The sequence below is a fragment of the Calypte anna genome, chromosome 4B (genome assembly GCF_003957555.1).
Source record: "Calypte anna isolate BGI_N300 chromosome 4B, bCalAnn1_v1.p, whole genome shotgun sequence".
NCBI lineage: Eukaryota > Metazoa > Chordata > Aves > Apodiformes > Trochilidae > Calypte > Calypte anna.
The window spans coordinates 8,860,242-8,879,705 of record NC_044249.1 but is presented as its reverse complement, the minus strand read 5'-3'; the positions used below and the strand labels follow the sequence as shown (position 1 = coordinate 8,879,705).

The window sequence follows — 19,464 nt, the reverse complement described above, 5'->3', positions numbered from 1 at the left end:
AAAAAGGCATAGAATTTTAATGAAGGTAGAGGAAAATACATGCTCCATTTTTATAAGATTATTTTCAGTCACAATTATTAATGTCTACAAACTGCTTGACATTGGGGTTATGCAAATTATTCTGGCTTTTGTCACCATGTTTGTTTGAGACCTTGATTTTCCTTCAGTAAAACTCATTTCTGCCTTTAAATCCTAAAACTAAGAATGTGCATACCAAGTATTTTTAACATTGTGATCTATAAATTAGTTGTGGGTATTCATTTGTCAGTGTTGACAGGTATACTTTCTACATGCTCCTGGACCAGAAATTGAATATATTTTAATCTATTGTTTTCATACTAGCTATGTTAACAAACAAAGTCAGTGTTTCTTAATTTGGGCATACAGGTTTGCAGGCTATCATGGCTGTTCTGTCAGAATAGCTGTTTGTTTGTGTGATCCACCTGAACTGGAGGGGTTTTGTACATTCTCTGGGCTAAAAATACTGCTGTACAGTAGAATCCATTCATGATCATCTAACAGGATAGTAGCTGGCACTTTTGTATGACCATAGTAAAGAGAACGACATATACTGGGAGCAAACAATGGAAAATAATGAATTTGATATATGCTTTTCTAGATGTAGTCTTTTTTAAAGTATTCCTTCAATATAGCAATTATTACATATCATAGCATGTAGTTTTTAATTAAATGTAAAAATACAACTACATAAAGCAGAAATCCAATCTGATTTGCTTGAAAATAGATTACTGTTTCACTCTCCTGGAATGGTTTATTTAAAAACAGTAAATGGAGAAGAAATGCATTTTCTTGTGTTGTTCTAAGCCTCAGGGGCTAAATGTAATGAATATTTTAAGAGATTATTTTAATTAAATTCCTGCACATCTAAACAGAGTAATATTTTATTATCACATACATAACCATGTAACTGAGGTATTCATTAAAGTTAACACTTTCTGGACCAAGAATCCATGTTATGATTTACTGACCTTGTGCAAAAAGGCACAAATTAGGAAGAAAAATGAAGGGGGACAGACTTTGATTAATATAGGTAATGCTATACCATATTTATAATAGCCTTTTCCCTATTCTGGTTTATAAATGCAGTCACTGAGAAAGGTGCCCTGCTGAGGCTGAAATGAGGCTGAAATCGGAGCACATGCCACTAGAGTGTGGGGAAACTGATCACACTGTCAGCAATTCATTTCAAAATGATGTATTTAGTGCTCATTTCACCTTCCAAGAAAAAAAGGGAAAGGAGTTCCTTAGACTGGAAGGTGATATTGTTATTTTCAAGGACATACCTAAGTAAAAGATTGCAGAAAGGGGGGAGGTTAGGGAAAAAAAAGGGCGAAAGCAGCGCAAACAAGGAGAGCTTTATGCAGAAATTCAGTGCTACCATGCTGTTTGATAATTGCTAACATATGTGGCTCCTCTGTTTCATTGTAGTCGTCCTCGTGAGTTCTGGCGCCTCGACTACTGGGAAGATGACTTGCGGCGCCGGCGACGATTTGTGCGCAACCCCCTCGGATCGACACATCCTGAAGCGACACTGAAAGCAGCCGGAGAACGGGGTCAGTGTCAAAGCTGCTGCTCACCAGTAGCAGCAGGTTCCAGGGCACGGGTGTAAGGACTAGAGCTTCGTTCCTCTGAGCTGCTAGGAAATTGTCCCAGATGGGTTCAGCTGTTGGGTTTCAGGCACGTTCGTTATTGCAGATAACCAACGCCGGTCTTCGCCAAGCCTCTTCCTCAGATCGTGGTTGAGCTGGCACATGCACACAATGACTACAGATAAAATTCTCACTGAGCAGAGGAAAAGTGGCTGAAATTTTGCCATTTTCTCATTTCGCTTTCTAGATTCTAAATTCTCATTCTAAATTACCTGTTTAGGCTTTAATAACTTCATAATAAGATCTTTCCCGATCAGAAATCCACAGCAATTATTTCAGTTACCCTTAGCTGATACCTGCCTATTAGTACGTGTGCTTTCAAAGAAAAATAACACTTCCAAAGCTAAACTGTATTCAGACCTTTGCTCACATTAAAGTCCTTGAGTTTTTCTGTAAGAATTTGATATGGAAGAAAAAGTTACAAATGCTGAAACATGAAGTGTTGTTCCAGCAGCAAATGGTAACGGACTCTACCTGGTAATTTTAAAGAAGGAGTTTTCCACAGTTCTCCTGCCTTTTATTATCAAGAATCCCTCAGCTACCTGCTGAGGGTAGAACATCTGTTCTGGAGAAATGTATTTACAAAACTAATAATCAATTTGTGAACTCTAATAAACTAGAGAGACACACAAACAAAAAACACCCTAATGTTTTGGACTTTGGATTTTAGTGTAGAATTTTATGTCTTTGCAATCTAATGAAGATTATATTTTTAAAATAATTTGCTTATAATTAAAGCTGAGTACCCTTCACCTTGAAGGTGTATGTCACAGAATAGAATAATTTAAATTTAGGTTAATTTAGGTGGTTTTTTTTTTAGTCTGTGAATTACTACATACATATATGCATACAGATACACCCACACATACTGTGTGTGGAGCCATAAACTTTATGCTAATTTAAAATTATTAAGGCTGTTGTATGAATATAGAAAAGTATCACTCGTAAAGTTGCTTCCATCAGGCATCTTAACCTCTTGCACTCAGCCTTAAAGAGCCATTTCTGAAAGAAAATGTCTACAATATGTCAGCTGATATAATGCCAAATTTGACATCAGTCCTCTAAAATAAATGATCGTGTAGAGGATGGTCAATAAAGTGATCTGAAAGCAATGCTCATAGAACCCTACCTCTCTGACTCTAGAAAAAGGAACAAGATGTAGAATTAATTAATCCACCTTTTGCCTTGGGGCTTGTTGTTCTTAATAACTGTGTGTTCTTTCTCCACCATGGACTTGAAGGGCAGAAGCTTGCTTTCTATTTAATACTCCATGGATGAACAACTGCCCCCTTTAATATTATGTTTCCTTTGAATTAAATAGATCTTGTATCAGGTTTTTTTATATATTCTACTCCTATTTAATCTTAGTAATACTCATCAATATACAAAAAATATTTTTACTGTAAAATATTCAGAGCTACTACCTGTATTTGTGCAACTAATTATCCATTATGTAAACACACACTAATTCACTTTCAAAGTGATGTGATATTTTCACTAATCTCTGCTATGTTTCAAGGACTGTGGCTCATACTCAATTTCTAATTGAGAAGCTTATAATGTTTGTGGCTACATGAAGAGTGAATCAGAGTATGTTCCATAGGCATAACTGGGTGTTTTTTAGAGAAGTTGATTGTTTTCTGTTCACCTTTCTGTTCAGACTTTGACATCTGTAACAGGCTTCTGTTGGATCTATTTTCTTGGTGGTTTTGTTCTGAGTTTACTTGCATACTGCCTTTATCTGCTGGCATTCTGTTCATCTATCTAGTGAATATTCTGGTTTTCTTGAAGTTATGACTTAGTGGGGTTTCTGAAAACAGAGATAATTACTGTCTAACTGAGTGTGCCTAGGCAGCTGTCTTGTTCCAAGAACTTCCCCTGACAAGGTGTAAAAAGATGACAAAGCACAAATCCAAGTTCAACAGTAAACTGTATGTGATGTGTGGGAATATAAAGGTTGTTGGGGTTTTTATGGGTTTGGTTTGGGTTTTTTTTGCATAATGTTGGTTTTGGGGGGTTTTTTGTTTGTTTTTAAGTCTTAGAAGGTACAGTTGTCAGAAGGGTTAACTGGAATGTTCACTTGATAATTTGTAATTTTTAATATAAAACAATCTCAGGTCAGAAAATCCCATTCTTTTCAGACTTTTGGAACCAAACTTTTAGATCCTGATTTGATTATGTAGTTTTCCTTAGAATTCACAGAATAATAACCCTGATATTTTATGATTTCTTATCAACCAATTCCTCATTGATTTTTCTGCTTCAATTAATGCTGCATGTTGCTGAAGCAAAAGCATTTTTAAGCAATGCGTAAGAGGTTCCCTGCTGCCTGCTTAAACTTTTTTCTAAACAAAACAGATGAAGAGATGAAATTGGGCAAAAGGGACTTTACTAAAAGTGAGACCAGGTAAAATAATGGAATATAAACATAATATAAATATAGTTATTAAATATAACATAAATAATGGAGAAGTACTATTGCACTAACCATTGCTTTAGACATGATCAGCTGCTTGATCAAACAAAACCAGATGTATTTTCAGCCCAGAATACTCACCATTTAGGAAAGATCACAATTTGCAACTGCAAAAATTTTTCAGAAACAATCAGAAGCCCAAATATTGTTCACTGAATCCTAGAGAGAACAACAACAATCAGCTGTGTTGCAGCCTAGTTATGTGTCTTGGCAAGAACCAATCTTTTCCAGGGATTGATTTGATTTGAAGGAGAACCTCTGGTGCAGAGGTGGCAGAATAAATACCTGAAGACTAATGTTCTCTGTTCAGACAATCAATACCAGCCCCATGACTATACTTCTGGCTACCTTCTAGTTAAAAACAAATTTTTTAATTCTGACAATTTAATTGCCATTCCCAAGCTCCCATTAACTTGCTTGGGAAAAAAAGCTTTCAGTGATTTTTCAAAGGGGAAAAAAAAAACCAACCTTCCAAGATGACTATTTATAAAAGTCAGTCTATTAGTGTACTGTGGGGGAAGGAAAGAGAGGTAGAGGTGGTTTGGTAGAAGAAATTTGGGATAGAAAGAGTTAACTCCTTTCTGCCCACCCTTTCATCCATTGTTTAGAAATAAAACCAAAATACTTAGAGGTGTGCATGTGCAAATAATGAGTACTTTAAACCTGTTGGTATTTTTAGGTGGACTTGAGTTATGATAGTTAGTGAGAGAATCTTTAGCTGCTAGAAAACCTTATAAAATTTTATATCAAGTGATTTGTTGGTTTGGTTTGGTTTTTTGTTTTTTTGTTTTGCTTCATTGGTTGGTTTTTCATTTGTTGAAAACTTGGGGAGAGGTGGTTTAAAAAACAGTCTGCAGCATTTCCATTGAGACAAGAGATGGAGTTCAGAGCTTTGTGACTACAAGGGACTAAAAACTGATCACCTTTAGGATTGCAAGTGGCTCAAGGGATAGAAAAGAAATCTGAAAAATAATTTTTAAAAAGTCTGATGTAAAAGTGGTCTTTTTTTCCCTGCATTTATCTTTTAAAACAAATAAGACTAGATGGAGGTTTCTGGGAGCTTGTTTTTAAGAAACAGACAAAAGGGTTTTTAATGCACCTTATGTATCTGTCATATATATATCTTGCTTTCTTATACTTTATTTTCCTTTTTTCTTTCAATTGTATTTCCCATGTGAGATTAAGTGTCAGACAAACAATTTAAAATAATCTGTCATTCTATTAAGCCTTTAGCCTTTTCAGTGATGTTAGCTAAGCTACTTGTTTTACATTCACATGTTCCAGAGGTTTCACTGGAATCAGAAAGACTCATCAGAAATCAGAGAGAATCCAGAGGCCTGTTTGCAAAAAGCTGCTTGAAAGAAGTGGGACTTACTGAGCAGTTTGGGAAAGATTGTGTGGAATTACCCTAATGAATTATAATAATGAAACTACTGTGCTAGATAAATACTCTGCCAGCAGACTGTTATGTCCTGTGCAATACACAGGCCACAGCTTGAGCTCTGGATCTTGAAAAGGTGGGAGTGGATGGATGCCTGTGTCTGAGAAGCTCCTCTCATGTCAAGAATAGTCAGGACTGGCAGAGCACTGCTTGGGTTAGCAGATGACAGAGCAGGGTTTGGGACCTGAAATATGAATTCTGGTGTTATATAGTTATGCCCCTACCTGGGAACCTAATGTCACATGGTGTCATGCTCTGTCATACGTATCTCTAATCAGCAGATACAGAAAGAGATACAGCAGATCAGATCAGCAGATCAGCAGCTAAAGAAGTGGGATTACCTACAGAAAATATTTGAATCCATGTGGAATGTATTCTGTTCTACAGAGATGTGAGTGTGTGTGTGTGTTGGTTGCAGGTGTAGTGCTTTACCCAAGTCAGTACAGAAGCAGCAGATTCTGGTTCAGAGTATGATGTTCTCCTGCCTTCCAGGAGCTGGTATCTGCAGATGTGTAGAGAGGCCCTGCATCTCCTTGTGCCTATGTGCATACGTGTTTTATGCAGGTCAGGAAATCTTAGTGGGTAACTAAGATACATGCACCTAAATGACAACAAGTTACAAAAATAGACTAAAATAACTTATGGTCTAAAATATTTTATTGAAAAAGGCAGTTACATAGGATGTATGGTTTAGAATCAGCATAATAGTTGGGGAAAGAAACAAAATCTCATTAAGTGACAGAGGTGAGACATGAGGTGTGTATTTTTGTCATCCAGTACTCTTTGGCTTGGAAGCTGCTATTCTGATTTTATTTTTCTTAATATTAGAAGAGAAGAAAGACTGAAGGGCATACTGGTCTTTTGGGCAAATTGTGACCAAGTATGATCTTGATTCTCAATACAGTTTAAATGACAATAGGTAGAAGGGTAGCTTGGAATACTATCGTATTAACACAGATAGATTGTAGAAAAGTAAAAGTGACAGGTATGCACAGGGTTTTTGAAACAACAAATATAGTTTGCCTGCATTTAGAAAGAAAGCAACATAATATTTTATCTTCTATATTATTATTTTTTTCTATTTAGGTTTTTTTTCATCTTGAAGAGAAGGCTCGTTGGCCACAGAATAACAGTGCATGTGGTGTATATTAGTGTACTGTTGGTAATTTTACTGCTGCTAACTTAAAATCCTCAAGGGGGAGTTAATTACAGGAAAACCCTTTCTAAGTAACAACTGCATAGTTTCCATGACAAGAAGGTTTTCAACTCATGTTGAACAACTCCAGAATCAGAGTTACCATTATTTACATGAGCACATTTTAGAAGAAAGCAAGTTTTGTGTTTGTACAATGCAGTTAAAGCTTTACAATAATTTATTTTTAAAGGCTTGCTTACAAGTGGCATTTATTGGTCGGGGGAAAAGGATCATGCATAAATTGCATTTTATTTAGTATGCCAAGTTAAAACTTCCTTTGTGGGTTTCTTGTTTGGTTTTGTTTTGGGGTTTGGTTGTTTTTGTTGTTTGAGTTTCTTTTGTTTGTGGGGTTTTTTTGGTTGGTTAGGTTTTGGGGTTTTTTTGTTTGTGGTTTTTGGGGGTTTTTTTTTGGGGGGGGTGTTCTGTTTTCTGTAAGCCGAAGGCCTAAACAAAAGCAGGGTACTTGGTGGTTTGGAGGGTTTTGTTTGTTTGAGTTTCTTTTTTAGTCTTCACTTAATTGAAATGTTTATTATTTGCAATTTATGTGCATATATTTACTTAAACAATTTAAACTTTATATACTGTCGCTGGGGAATCGCCGCCTTCTGTAAATGTTTGCAGATTAACATATTTTAAAGTAAGCCGTGGAACTTCAAGTATGGCAGCAATCAGAGAAAGCAATTGGCAGTGTGCTGAGGTTAGTTGGTTCTGATGTGTTTGGTGAATGTTTCTCAAACACGGCTGTGCCGTGGGCATTCTCAATTTAATTTTCAAGAAATGGTGGGTTTGTTTTCAGCTTGAGAAAAAACCCGGACAACACACGCTGCTGGCTTTTGGCGTTTACCACAGCAAACGGCAACTTAAGCATACAGCCAGCGAGCTACTTCGGGTTTTTTCTTCTGTTTTTTTTTTTTCCTCCTCTCTCTTCTCTTTCCCCTGCTGCTTTGAGATGGAATTTAAATACATGGATTTCGAGCTAGCAGCGCCGAGAGGAGGTGCGGAACGCTGCGGGGTGACCCCCGCGGGGGGAGGCCGGGGGGGGACACTGCCCCGGCATTGCCCGTGCCCCCTCATCGCCCTCAGCCTGAAACATGCGAACAGGCTGTAACCAGCTTCTGGTGACTGCCACTCCCAAAATTCAGAGTCGAGCACAGAAATGTCCCTCATGGGGACCGGGCACCCTTTCCTTGTGCCCCTGGGAAGCAGGTGCGCGCTTGTCTCTGCCTCCACCCGTGACTGGGTGGGTAATTTTTTGTTTTGATATGTTTTGGGGTTTTTTATTACTACTTATCTCCCCCCCCCCCCCCCCTCCTTCCCTCCGTCCCTCTTGGGCCGGGTTGGTGAGGCGTGGCGTGGGCTTTGCTGCCTCACCAAACCCACGCATCCTGCCCGGCTGACCGCCTCGCTAACGGGACCGGCAGTGACCACCGGCACTTCAGCCCCAGCGGCTCGAGGGGCCGCCCCTCCGCCTTCCCCGGCTCCCGGGGGGCTCAGACCTCCCCCAGGGGATTGTCCCCCGCCCTCAACCTCCCACCCCCCGGCTGCGGTCTGCCGCCTCCCGCTGCCCTGCCCGGGGCCCGGCTCCTTGCCGCGGAAGCCCCAGCCTGCCTCGCCGGGACAAGCGGCGTGGAGCCGTGGCCGAGTTTAGCCGTGTCGCCGAGCCGACCCCGCTCCCTGTCCCCAGCTTCTGCGGCTTTGCCGGCACCGGGTCGGTCCCCGCTCGCCGCCGCCGAGCTGTTCCGCGGCCCCCGGGCGTGCTGGGGTTCGTGGCTGCGGCGGGGCCGGGCCGGTCAGGGCAGGGGAACGGTCTGCTCGCTGCTGCCAAGACAAACCCGTGCTCGAAGCCTGGGTGTGAGAGTCAGGGTGGCACCCCAGGCACTCGGGACCTGCTTCTGGCAGGAGAACTCAACTTCGAAGGTCGCAGAGGGGAGGGGAACCGGGGAAAAGGGGGGGGGGGGCGCGGAAAGAGAGCCCGGTGTGTCCTCCCCTGTCATAAAGACCTGAAATAGAGTTAAACGCTACAGAGAGTTCTGGATAATTTTGAGCAGGCTTAATAGGATTAAAACTAGATGTGTCCTAACATTACAGGATTAAGACAGGTAGACCTAATCAGGTTTTTTTCCCCCCGGAACTTTCAGTAAAAAAAAGAAGAAAAAATGATGTGTCACTGTTGTCAGTGAGACCTGACAGACAGCAATATGTCTCTTTAATTTCAGCTCCTGATGAGGACATACTTGTCAAAGGAAAGCAGTCCATCAAGAGTCAAGTTTTAGGAAATCAGAACTCAGAAAGTGAGATTCTCTTAGAAGGTGATGACGATATCATGTCCTTCATAGAAGAAAGAGAAGTGGAGAACTTAACAGGTAACTTCAGTTATCTCATTTTCTCCTCAGCTTCTTTACGGATCTCCCCTGCTCTGAAGTGAATAGTGTTTTGGGATACACAGTGATAAACTGTTCTTTCCTTTGATTGGGTCATTAAGATTATTTTCTGTGCATCTCAGATGCTGAGGGTTTACCTGAGGAGAGTCGTGCATTTTCTTTCTAGGGCTTTTATAACCTTCTAGCTTCCACAGTAGATGCCTGTATTCTAGGAAGCTTTCCTCAGAGAAAGTAGGTCTACCTTCAAAAGGGGTTTCCTTTCTTTGTTTTTGACCTCATTCCACTCCTCAACTCATTAGACCTAGTGGACAATTAGACAAGTCATCTGTAGTTAGGGGCTTTGGAGAGCTGTAATTTTTTTGATTTTACAAAACTGAACATACAGACTTGGGTTTCACAGTTCTATATACTCATCAGATTTAAATCCTTTAAACTCTTTGTTTTTCCCCACAGAAGTACCTTCTCCCACAGACCATAATCTTATTAGATTTCACTTCTTTATGAAGAATTAATAGTACTTCAGAGCTTTGAAGTTTATTAATTTTACTCCTTTGCATGCAACCTTTACTGATTTTGCAATCTCAGTGGAGTTGGGTCCATTCTTGTACAGTTCAAAAAGCAAAAACAAAATAACCCCCTCAGTTCAGAGACTGGAAGTTACAGTCTCCATTGTTATTTGAGGAACATGGCTTTTACGGGGAAAAGGCAAATTTCTCTGTGTTCTTCTGCTTTCTCAACTGGTATCCCTTATACATTTATTTTAGAGAAAAACATAATTTGTTGGATAATTCTGGCTTCCTGAGAAAACAGTAGTAAAATCTTACATTGATACATATGCACACGATAATTCAGTGAAATAAGTGGAAGTTATTATTTACTGGCCAGTATGCTTATCCCTGTACTGCATTCCACTCTTTTTATTTGTTTCTAAAGTGAAATTAAAAATGCAGCATCATGAAAAAAGTAAACCCACATAGGAAGAGTGATGTAAAGTAACAAGAGAATAATGCAATGGCATTTTCTGTACATGAATCTACTTTTCCCCTTTCTACAATCAGCTGCCTTCTCAACAGCCTTCTCTGTGTTTCTTTCTCTTTTATTATTCATTCACTGGTTCGACTAATACATTCATACTGTAATAGAGGTGAAAGGGGAGTTTAATTATATAATCTTGACAATGGCAATGGGATTAAGAAGTAATCCTCGCTAATAAAGTAGTGTGGGTTAGAAATGAAGTGGAAATTGTCAGGGGTCTTCCACAGGACCTGGACTGCCCCAGCTTCTGCAGCTGTCTGCTTGCCCTGTAATTGAATGTCTGCGAGTGATTGAAAAAATGTTATTTCTCCTCTGGATTACATGCTAATATACAGAGGGCAAAGGGAGACAGCAAAAGAACACATAGCTGCTTATTTCATCTATTTGTAGGGGTGAGCTTTGGGAAATCATGGCAGTTCCGCAGCTATCTCATGCCCATCTGCAAACACAATGTATTTGTACATTGGGAATAGAGGGCAAAGCTGCTCTGATCTCAGCAGAGCATCTCTTCTTTTGTCCTAGTGGCACACATTGAGATTGATGTGAGATTAAGGACCATCACACTCCTAACAATCGATGGAAATAACAATTCATCTGAATTTTTTGTCAGTTATTCTCACATTGATTACCTGAACGTGTGTACCTCATTTATAGATGCTTTATTAAAACAAAACTGTAGTTGTCACTTTCATATCATTTGCTGTTTTACTGAAGTCAGATAATATGCCAGGTAACTTCATTTCCTTACTTCTTAATCAGCATGATGACTAGCCTGAACTGTTTTGGTTTTTTTATTCCTGGATGTATTAGTTTGTATAATGGGTTCTGCATTGTCAGATCTATGCTGAACCTATTGTTTTCAGTAGTAGTATGATTTGTCCCTGTGATAAGCTCTGTGGAGATGTGATTATTCCAATAAAAATTCATTCAGTTGGAAACCAACCCTCCAGCTGTTTACTCACACAGTCCCTGAGCTACACTAACCCTGTATGGAATCCTTGAACAATATTTAATGTGAAATCAAAAGCATCTTTAAAACATTTCACTTTAGGCTCTATAACATTGTGCAACCTTAACAATAGATTTCTAGCATCCATGAGGGAACACTTTATAGCTGGACAATATTGAGTCTTGACTGCTGTGTTCCTCTCAGTGGAAAGCTATTGAAACTCTCCAGTACCTAAAGAACACGTCTGACAGTAAGACTTCAAGTGTTCATGTGTGCACTTTCTCTATTGCATGTCACAAAAGGTGTATGGAACTCCCAAAATTTCTTGAAAAAAAAATGTGTCTGAGTAAAAACTATATCCTGCCATGCTAAACCCAGCTCTGGCACGTGTAAGGTATTCAGCAGTTTGCAATTGCAGTTGCTTCAGTGCTCGGCAGCACACAGACACTTCAAATCTGTTACATATGTTCTTTTATGGGATAAAAAGAGCTTTGCTCTTTAAAGGAAGAGTGATGGTCTTTGCTTTATTTATTTATTTTTTTAATATTCTAGGCTTGAAAAGCAAATAATTTGCACTCGTGCTCTTTTCTGTTGAATCTTATTTGTGTTTTCACTCTTTGACAGGTCCAGTTGCCTTAAGTACACCAGCTCAGCTTGTGGCACCCTCAGTAGTAGTGAAAGGCACTCTTTCCATCACCCTTTCTGAACTCTACTTTGAGGTGGATGAAGAAGATCCCAGTTTTAAGAAAATCGACCCAAAGGTAAGAGATCATTGACCTTGAGCTCTGAGAGATGATGACAAATTACCCAAGACCTTTAATTCTTCATTTGACTTCCTTTACCTCTACTGATCTGCAGGATTCCTGCTTTAATAAGTATGTGACTGACCATATATGTTAAAGAACTTCATGTAGATGACACCTCCTTTCCTTCTCCTTTTCCTCCCTCTCCCACAATTCGACCCTGCTTGAATGTTAATTACCTTGCTGCGAATAAAGCTCCAGGGAGGCATCTTAAATAAAGACATCTTGAATCACAGGCCTGTGTGAATACTGGAAAGTTCAACAAGGCTTTTAGCCCAAATGCTTTGTTTTACTTTCCTACTTTTATATTATGCCAGAGTAACGTGTGCTGAACTTCCTCCCCTCCTAAATTTTCAGTGCTTCTGATTGCATTATTTTTTTGTATTGTATCGTATTATTCTAGAACAGATTTTACAGGCCTTGGTGTTATTTATTGTGCCTGAGCAGAAAACATAATTGCCCTCTTAAAATAGGTTTCTGAACTGGCTTGTTGATTTACACAAACTTTAGTTGCTCCGAGTTACTTGATTCCTGGTGTTTTGTTTAAAATTAGTGAACTTCAGTAAAATTTTTGTTCCAAAGGCATTATATATTATGTGATTAGTTTAATTAGGTTGCACTTGGATGCCTTCCACAGTATTACAGCAACATTGCAAAAGTATGACATGATTGGTAAATATTTTTGCATCCCAATTTCAGCACAGTGATAGGTCTGGTGGTTTGTTTTGGTTTGGTTTTTAATATCTGCTTAATGATAGACATGGTAATAATTTCTTTGTGAAGGGGAAAAAGCCACTGGAAGTAGCAGTGGTTTTCTGCTTGTCTGTAGAGAATAGCTAGTGTGTTAAGCACCAGTTCTTTGTTCCTATTGAGGAAATTGCTCTTGTCTATATAAAAAATTGCATCAATGGGTTTGAAAGCTGGGAATATCAAGTCCTATCAAGGAATAAATTGATTTTGAAGAACAATGCTCTCAAATTCTCAGAACCAGAATTTTATAAGCAATTAACTAGAATTTTGGGTTTCTTATGTGATACTGTAAATGAGATTTAACTTTTCTTTTGGTCCTGAAGTATTTTTTTTAATTATTTAAGTATCAGCTCTTAAAAATTTGACATGCTTACTTCTATAATGGTTTTAAAAGAATATATAATAGTAAAAAGGATATAAATATAAAATGTAAAGACAGTTTGCTACTGTATTGCATTTCCTACTTAAAATGTCTGCATTGAATGAGCATCAGAAAAGTCTCACAGATCTGCATTATTCTGCATTTTTATTTTCCATGTTTAGCCCGTAGGGTGTTTGAGCACTCTTACTAATTCTTAAGATTCCTGTTACATGTTTTATTTGGGACACTGATATACAACGTATATTCAGCCTGCTTTCTTTTTCCCTGTTTTTGATTATTTGGTAGCTATTGTTTTCTTAACTGTGAGTAAGCACTCTGGTTTGGTTTGGCTGCATCTTTAATGCTGTATCTGAGAGATTTTATTTGGGTTCCTGTAAAAGGAGGAGTTGGGTACGTGAATTAAAGCCTACACCTTTTACATTCTACTTGTGATGCTGCTCTAGCTGGTGGCCTTAAAAACAAAAAGACCTGGTGTAATGCCTCTTGTGAGTATGGGGGGAGGCTCAAAAATCAAATGAGTGTTTTTATTTAAAAAAAAAACCAAACCGAGTAAGATTACAACATATATTTCTTTCAAGCTTTAATGCCTTCCTGCCCACCCTTTGCTTAAATTACTGTACCTAGAGTAGAAAGATAGAAAATGCCCCTTGGAAAAAAAGAAGCCATAAAGCACTGTAGCTCGGAAGGTGAGTTCAACTAACGAGGCTTCCTCTGTTTGATAAATTTACATTTGCTGTGTATTTGTCTAAACTACTGAAAAGAAAACACTGTGACCTGAAATTCCTGAAGAAAAACCCGCAGCCGTAGCGGTAGCATCGGCCGTGATAAGATCAGAGTTTACTCTCTTCCCCCAGGCTGTTTTCAGCAGGGCGGGGTAGAGCCCCCGAGCTGCACACATTTTGCCAGGTGAGCCGCGATCCGCGCTGGGGAAAGCGGCTCCGAGGATCCTGCCGGGAAGCTGGGGCTGGAAGGCGCTCCCCGGGCAGGGCTGCCCCGCCGCGGAAACCTCACCTCCCGGCTGCTCTCGGGATTCTGCTTTTCGTTTCTAACTTAAAAGCAGCTCAAATGGGAATGGTTATTTCTTTCCGGATCCGTCCACATAGATACGGAAGCATTCCTCTGGGGAAAGAATTTATAATTTTACCGCCACCCTCCCCCCTCGAAAGGACACGAAAACTTGGTCGAAATGCACCGAGCCTGCTCTGAAATCTTTCAAGCAGCTGAGGCTGACGTTTTTAAATCTTAGAAGTTCGTTATGGAATTAAAAAACAGAAATCCTGCAAATATACCAAAATCATCCTGAGCAAACTTAAAGCGAAATCGCTGTACCGCAAATTACAAAGAATGGGGTAGGGTTTAGCTTGGAGGAGGGCGGGCGGGGAAGGGATAAGCGATGTCTGGGCAGAGAGCGACCGGGCGTTAAAGTGGGATCGGGTGGTTTCCTTACGGGTTCCTTATCTGCTCCTCTGGCTACGCTGTCGTGTGATTTTATGCCGTACTTTAAAATACGGGGAAAACAAATGTTTGGTTAAAAAAATATCGACCGGTTGCTCTAAAGCGCATTAATTATTCAGGGCAGATCTATACTTCTTTCGTGTCAAAGTCAAATGGATAGCGTGTTCGCTCTGGGAAGCGCAAGCAAATAGCGATGAATTTTAAAAAGAGAATACAAGAGTTCGAGATATACTGGGAAGGGAGGAAGAAAAAAAAAAGGTGGGGTGGGAAAGAAAGCTTTAGTAAAAAAAAACGAGGGCAGGGGAGGAACCGGCATGCTCTAATGCTGTTAATTCTGGCGAGCTGCTGTGTAGTGCTCCATGTATTCCAAAGATTTAGAGGGAAATCTTAAAAGTCAGAGAAGTATAGCTGATGATGTCACCCTAAACTACAAAGTATGTTAATTTTTTTTTTTCTTAGATGCGCTATTTTTACAAAGTCTAGAGGAAAGTTTAGAAAACGTCAATGAAAACGCCAAACCGAGGCTTCGGCTACGTCTGGCATTTAGACTGTCTTTGCATCTCATGTTTCCGTTTGTTTTCAAAATTTTACTTCTGAGGTTCAGAAAGAATCTACTTGCCTGAATTTAAAAACCATTCACCAAAAGTAATGGTAAAGTTAAAGTAATATTTTTATTACTATTTGCAACAAGTCAGCTGTGGGGCACATAATCTGACTTTGGCACCGAAATACATTTAACATCAGTAAAACTTTTTTAAAGGGAGATTTGTACATATAGTTAAATAATTTTTCACTTGGTGACAACATTCAGGCAAACAAGAGAGAATAAGAAAAGGACTATACATGGATTGGAAAATGTACCTTTCGGGTTTCGTTTTGAGGTTGCAAAAGTCCGATTGCTTCTCTTTTTGTGACTTTTTAAAAATTCACACTGGAGGACAGGAGGAGAGGTTCTTTCCTTCTTCCGTGCAAGGCGGTGAGAGTTTATGCCGGGAAAACCGTCTGCAAGTTTTTAAAGGCCGAGCTTGCAGGTGGGTGGGGGGTGGCGGGGCCGCGTTTCTTTCCGCCGCCTTTTTCCGTCGTCGTTTGCGTTAAATAAAAAGTTTGTCAGTTTTAGGCGCTGTTGTTCTTTACGGGGGGCGAGTTTTGTGCGCGGGGGTGTGAACCCTATAGCTTGTCGAGGCTTTTGGGATTGGTGAGGATTTCCCTGGCTAGCCTCCAGGTCTGTTTGGCAGCACTTTCCAGGGCCGAGTGGGGTTTGCCCTGAAAGAGGTCTAAGTTGGGCAGGAAGTAGTGGGGACAGCGCCGGCACTGCAGGCAGGAGATGAGCTGCAGGAGGATGCCGTTCAGCCGGTCGCCCAGGCACGCCTCGTCCCAGTCGGTCTCCCGCGGGTGCTTCTCGCACTCGTACAGCAGCAGCGTCTTCATGTGGTAGTTGTTGAGGGGCTGCCCGGGCAGCTCCAGGTGCCGGTCGCGCAGCGTCTTCAACACCGAGAGGCACTTGTTCCTGCAGCCGCCCATCAGCAGCCGGTTCTCGGCCTCGCCGAACTGCAGCACCCAGGCATCGCTCTCGGCCGAGCTCTGCTTGCCTGTCAGCGAGTAGCACTCCTTGGAAAGCAGGTTGAAGCCCTCCGCCTTCACCTCCGCCACCCGGTTGGGGCCGGGCCAGGGGATGTGGGGCATGGGCCACTGCGCCGCGCTGCGGGGCCAGATCCCGGTGCACTTGAAGGCGGGCGTGATCTGCACCACGTACCGCTCCCGGATGCGGAGCTTCACCTCGCTGGTGTCCGCGATCATCTTCACCACGTCTCGGTAGCTGCACTTGTCCACGGCCTGGGCCACCAGCGTCTGGAAGCGGGAGCGGATCTTGCGGGCGGACAGGTAGCCCGAGGCGGTGATGAACTCCACCCAGAGGGACATGCTGCGCTTGCGGCCGTCGCTCAGCTTGAGCACGGCGCAGCCCGGCAGGGAGCCGTCGTCCACGAAGTTGAAGACGCCCATCTGGTTGAGGTAGAGCACCACCTCAAACTCTGTGGGCGAGATCACCTCCAGCCCCTCGTACCGGGCGTCGATCTCGCTGAGGGAGCTGATGAAGCGGGGCTCCTGCACCTCCACCTCCTTCAGCACGTCCGACACGACCTTGCACACCTCCCGGATGGTCTTGGCGATGGCCGCCTTGCGGGCCTGGCAGCGCTCCGTGTAGTATTTGTTGAGCTGGTAGACCAGCTTGGCCTGCGCGGCGATCATGTTGGGGCACAGGTCCGGGCTGTACACCGGGCTCTCGCAGTACGTTGAGGGATCCAATGCTTTAGCGGTGGCTGCAGCTTTGCGGAGGGCACCAGCCAAATCTCAGACCCCCACCCCCTCCGGTAAGAAGGCGGCAGCGGCGCGCCAGTGAGAGCAATTAAAAAAATCGGGGAGGAGGGCGAAGCACAAAGGAGAGAAGCCCAGCGCTGCCCCGGCGAGGAGGAGTGCGAGCCGCAGGCGGTGCGGGCTGGGCGGCGGCGGTGCTGGTGCCGGTGCCGGAGCGGCGGGCAGCCCCCGCGGGCTCCCGGAGCGCAAAGTTTTGGGTGGCGATGGGGGCAGGGAGGTCTGCGCTGCCTCTGTGCTCAGGCGCCCGCCCCCCCGCGTAGCGACAAAAAGGCTGTTTCAGTAGTTCATGAAAACAAACCCAAAAACCAACAAACTTCCCCAGGACTCGCAGAAGGTCCCCGTAGAAAAGCCGGTCGGCGGCGAAGTTTAGAAACGCACACGATACGAGAGGACGAGAAGAATGCGAGCAATGCCCAGAGCGGAAGAGTGAACTCTGTCTGTCTGTCTGTCTGCCTCTCTCTGTTTCAGTCCGTGGCACCGCCAGAGATGTGCATGAGTTTGGCTGCCGCTCTCTCAGACTGTCAGGGGGTGTTGTTGATTTCCCTTTTCCTGCTGGAGGCGTTGTCTGAACGCGGCTCTGTGGCTTTCTCTATCTTTACGCGCAGACGTGTGCACTTGGTCTGTGATCTCTCATTCCTGTCCTGAAGTTCTATATAGATTGTTTTAAGATAGGTATATAGGCTGTTAGTTGTTTGGTTGGGTTTTTTTTCTTTTGCCTTTTTTTTTTTCTTTTTTTGCACAGACTGTGTTTTATCCTGAGCGGTAGGAGGGCGTAGCTGCTCTGCTTGGGATGGCTTCTCCCCCTCCCCACCCCTGGAAGTGCGCGCCGGGGCTCTCACTTTCCGCGCCTCTCCTCCTGCGCCGTGTGCCCGTCTCTCTCCGGCAGTGCCGCCGGGCCCTGTAGTTTATGAATGGGGTCGGAGCCCGGCGGGGTGGGCGCAGCCCGGCGGGGGTGGGCGGGGCACCGGCTCCTCCAATCGCCGCCGAGCTGTCAGCGCTGCGGCCAATGGCGGCGGGCGGCGAGCGAGGCCGGTGCGGGGGCGCGCCCGCGCGCTCCCTCCTGCCGCCTCCTTCCCGTCAGGGGCACCCCGGAGCCTCCGTGCTGGGGTTCACTGACGTTAAAGCCGGAGGGGGAGAGGTTGGGGGCGGGGGCAGGGCGAGGGGTTATGGGCGTCCGGCGACCCTGCGCGGGGTGGGAAAAAGCTGCAGCTTTGTCCTGTCACCTCACCCTGGATGAAGGGAGCTCGCAGCCCCCTCCCTCGCTTGCTGCGAAGAGACCCGGCGGCGGTGGCGGAGAGGCGTGCCGGAGCTTCACCGCAGGCATAAATCTCTGGCTAATGCTGGCCTGCAGCAGTGAAAGTGAGCCCATCACTGGAGCAGAGTTGCACACCTTGTTTTACTGCCCTCAGTCAGTGCCGCCGTCATGTTAATCTAGATAAATTCCGCGTCATAAAGTTCTGTTCATTCTCCTAAAGCGTAGGATTGAGTTACTCGCGAGGAAGGGGTGTTTTATGCAAGTTTGTATTAATAAGAATATTGAATGATTTGGAAATACATAAACCCGTATCTATGTTATGTCAGGTCGGCAGGAGCAGATCGCTCGCACTGCTGCACCCCCACCCCACCCGCACCCCCCCCGGGCAGTACCTGCTGCAAAAACAACACTAAATGTTTCTCCTGTGGAAACTTAGGCTGGCGTCAAGGCAGTCTCCGCATCTTCCATGCGCTGGTTTCCGCGGCAGCTTCGCTCTCCGCCGTGCCGTGCAGCCCCACAGCTGGTACCGAGGCGGCCGAGTCCAGTGCGGTGCCGCCGGGGGTTCGGGCTGCAAAGGGGGCGACTGCCGCATCCCGTCCGGTGGCCCCGGAGCGTTGGGAGGCGGTGCCGCCGCTCCTTGGAGAGCCCGGGTTGAACCAGCTCGCAGCGGCTGGGCTCTGTTTCTTCTTCTTTCTTACTTTCGCTGCAGCTGGCTGATTTTAATAAAGTTTCCCGGTGCGTTTTCCGTGTGCATTTAAATTTGAAACGCGTCTTGCGCAGACCCTACTACTACGCTCTGGAAGAAATAAGTACGGGGACGGCCGGCGCTGGTGGGACTCTGTTCTCCCTGCTGAGCGGCTCGGCTCCTTGTTTCCCCCGGTGGCGCCGAGGCACTCTGTGCCCCGGGCCAGGGGGGAAGTGAGGGGTGATGCGGGTACTCTGCCGACGGTCGGTCGGGTCGCGGTGCCCGGTGCTCGACGGTGTCAGGTGTCGTCACCGGGCCCGACCCCGTCAGCCGGGAGTTCTCCCAGGAGAAGAGGTTTGGAGAGATGAGGGACACGGCAGACTGCGACGAAGGGAGAGCCGATGGCTCGTGAAGTCATTGACGCCGCTGCTTTCATGGTATCTGGCCATGCGGGCTGGAGCAGGGCTCACCGCCCGGATCTGCCACCGCCCCGAGGGCCACTCCAGACGATCAGAGGCCACTTCAGTACGATCCGTCTCGGCTCGGGTGGGCATCGTTGTGCTTCGCCTGCGGGGAAGTCTCTTCGGGGTTCGGCTGGCCAGGAGGATTTGCGG

The 19,464-nt window shown here is 44.0% G+C and overlaps 2 protein-coding genes across 6 annotated transcripts in view; one reads left to right on the top strand and one right to left on the bottom strand.

Moving 5' to 3' along the window:
* LRBA (LPS responsive beige-like anchor protein) overlaps window positions 1-19,464 on the top strand; it is a 387,071-nt gene that overhangs the window by 199,999 nt on the left and 167,608 nt on the right. For 2 of the 5 annotated variants that reach the window (XM_008500801.2, XM_030450868.1), the window contains exons 37-39: window positions 1,450-1,574; window positions 8,999-9,145; window positions 11,772-11,908. In XM_008500801.2, coding sequence (XP_008499023.2) covers window positions 1,450-1,574; window positions 8,999-9,145; window positions 11,772-11,908 — 409 coding nt within the window. The other 3 variants (XM_030450869.1, XM_030450870.1, XM_030450871.1) reach the window with 3 other exon arrangements.
* Window positions 15,276-17,527, bottom strand: MAB21L2 (mab-21 like 2). The gene has a single exon (XM_008500800.2). The coding sequence runs from the start codon at window positions 16,782-16,784 to the stop codon at window positions 15,705-15,707; it is 1,080 nt and encodes a 359-aa protein (XP_008499022.1). The 5' UTR covers window positions 16,785-17,527; the 3' UTR covers window positions 15,276-15,704.

Bases quoted from the DNA above. Each gene is read 5' to 3' on its own strand.
- MAB21L2 (XM_008500800.2), bottom strand. From the start codon at position 16,784: ATGATCGCCGCGCAGGCCAAGCTGGTCTACCAGCTCAACAAATACTAC.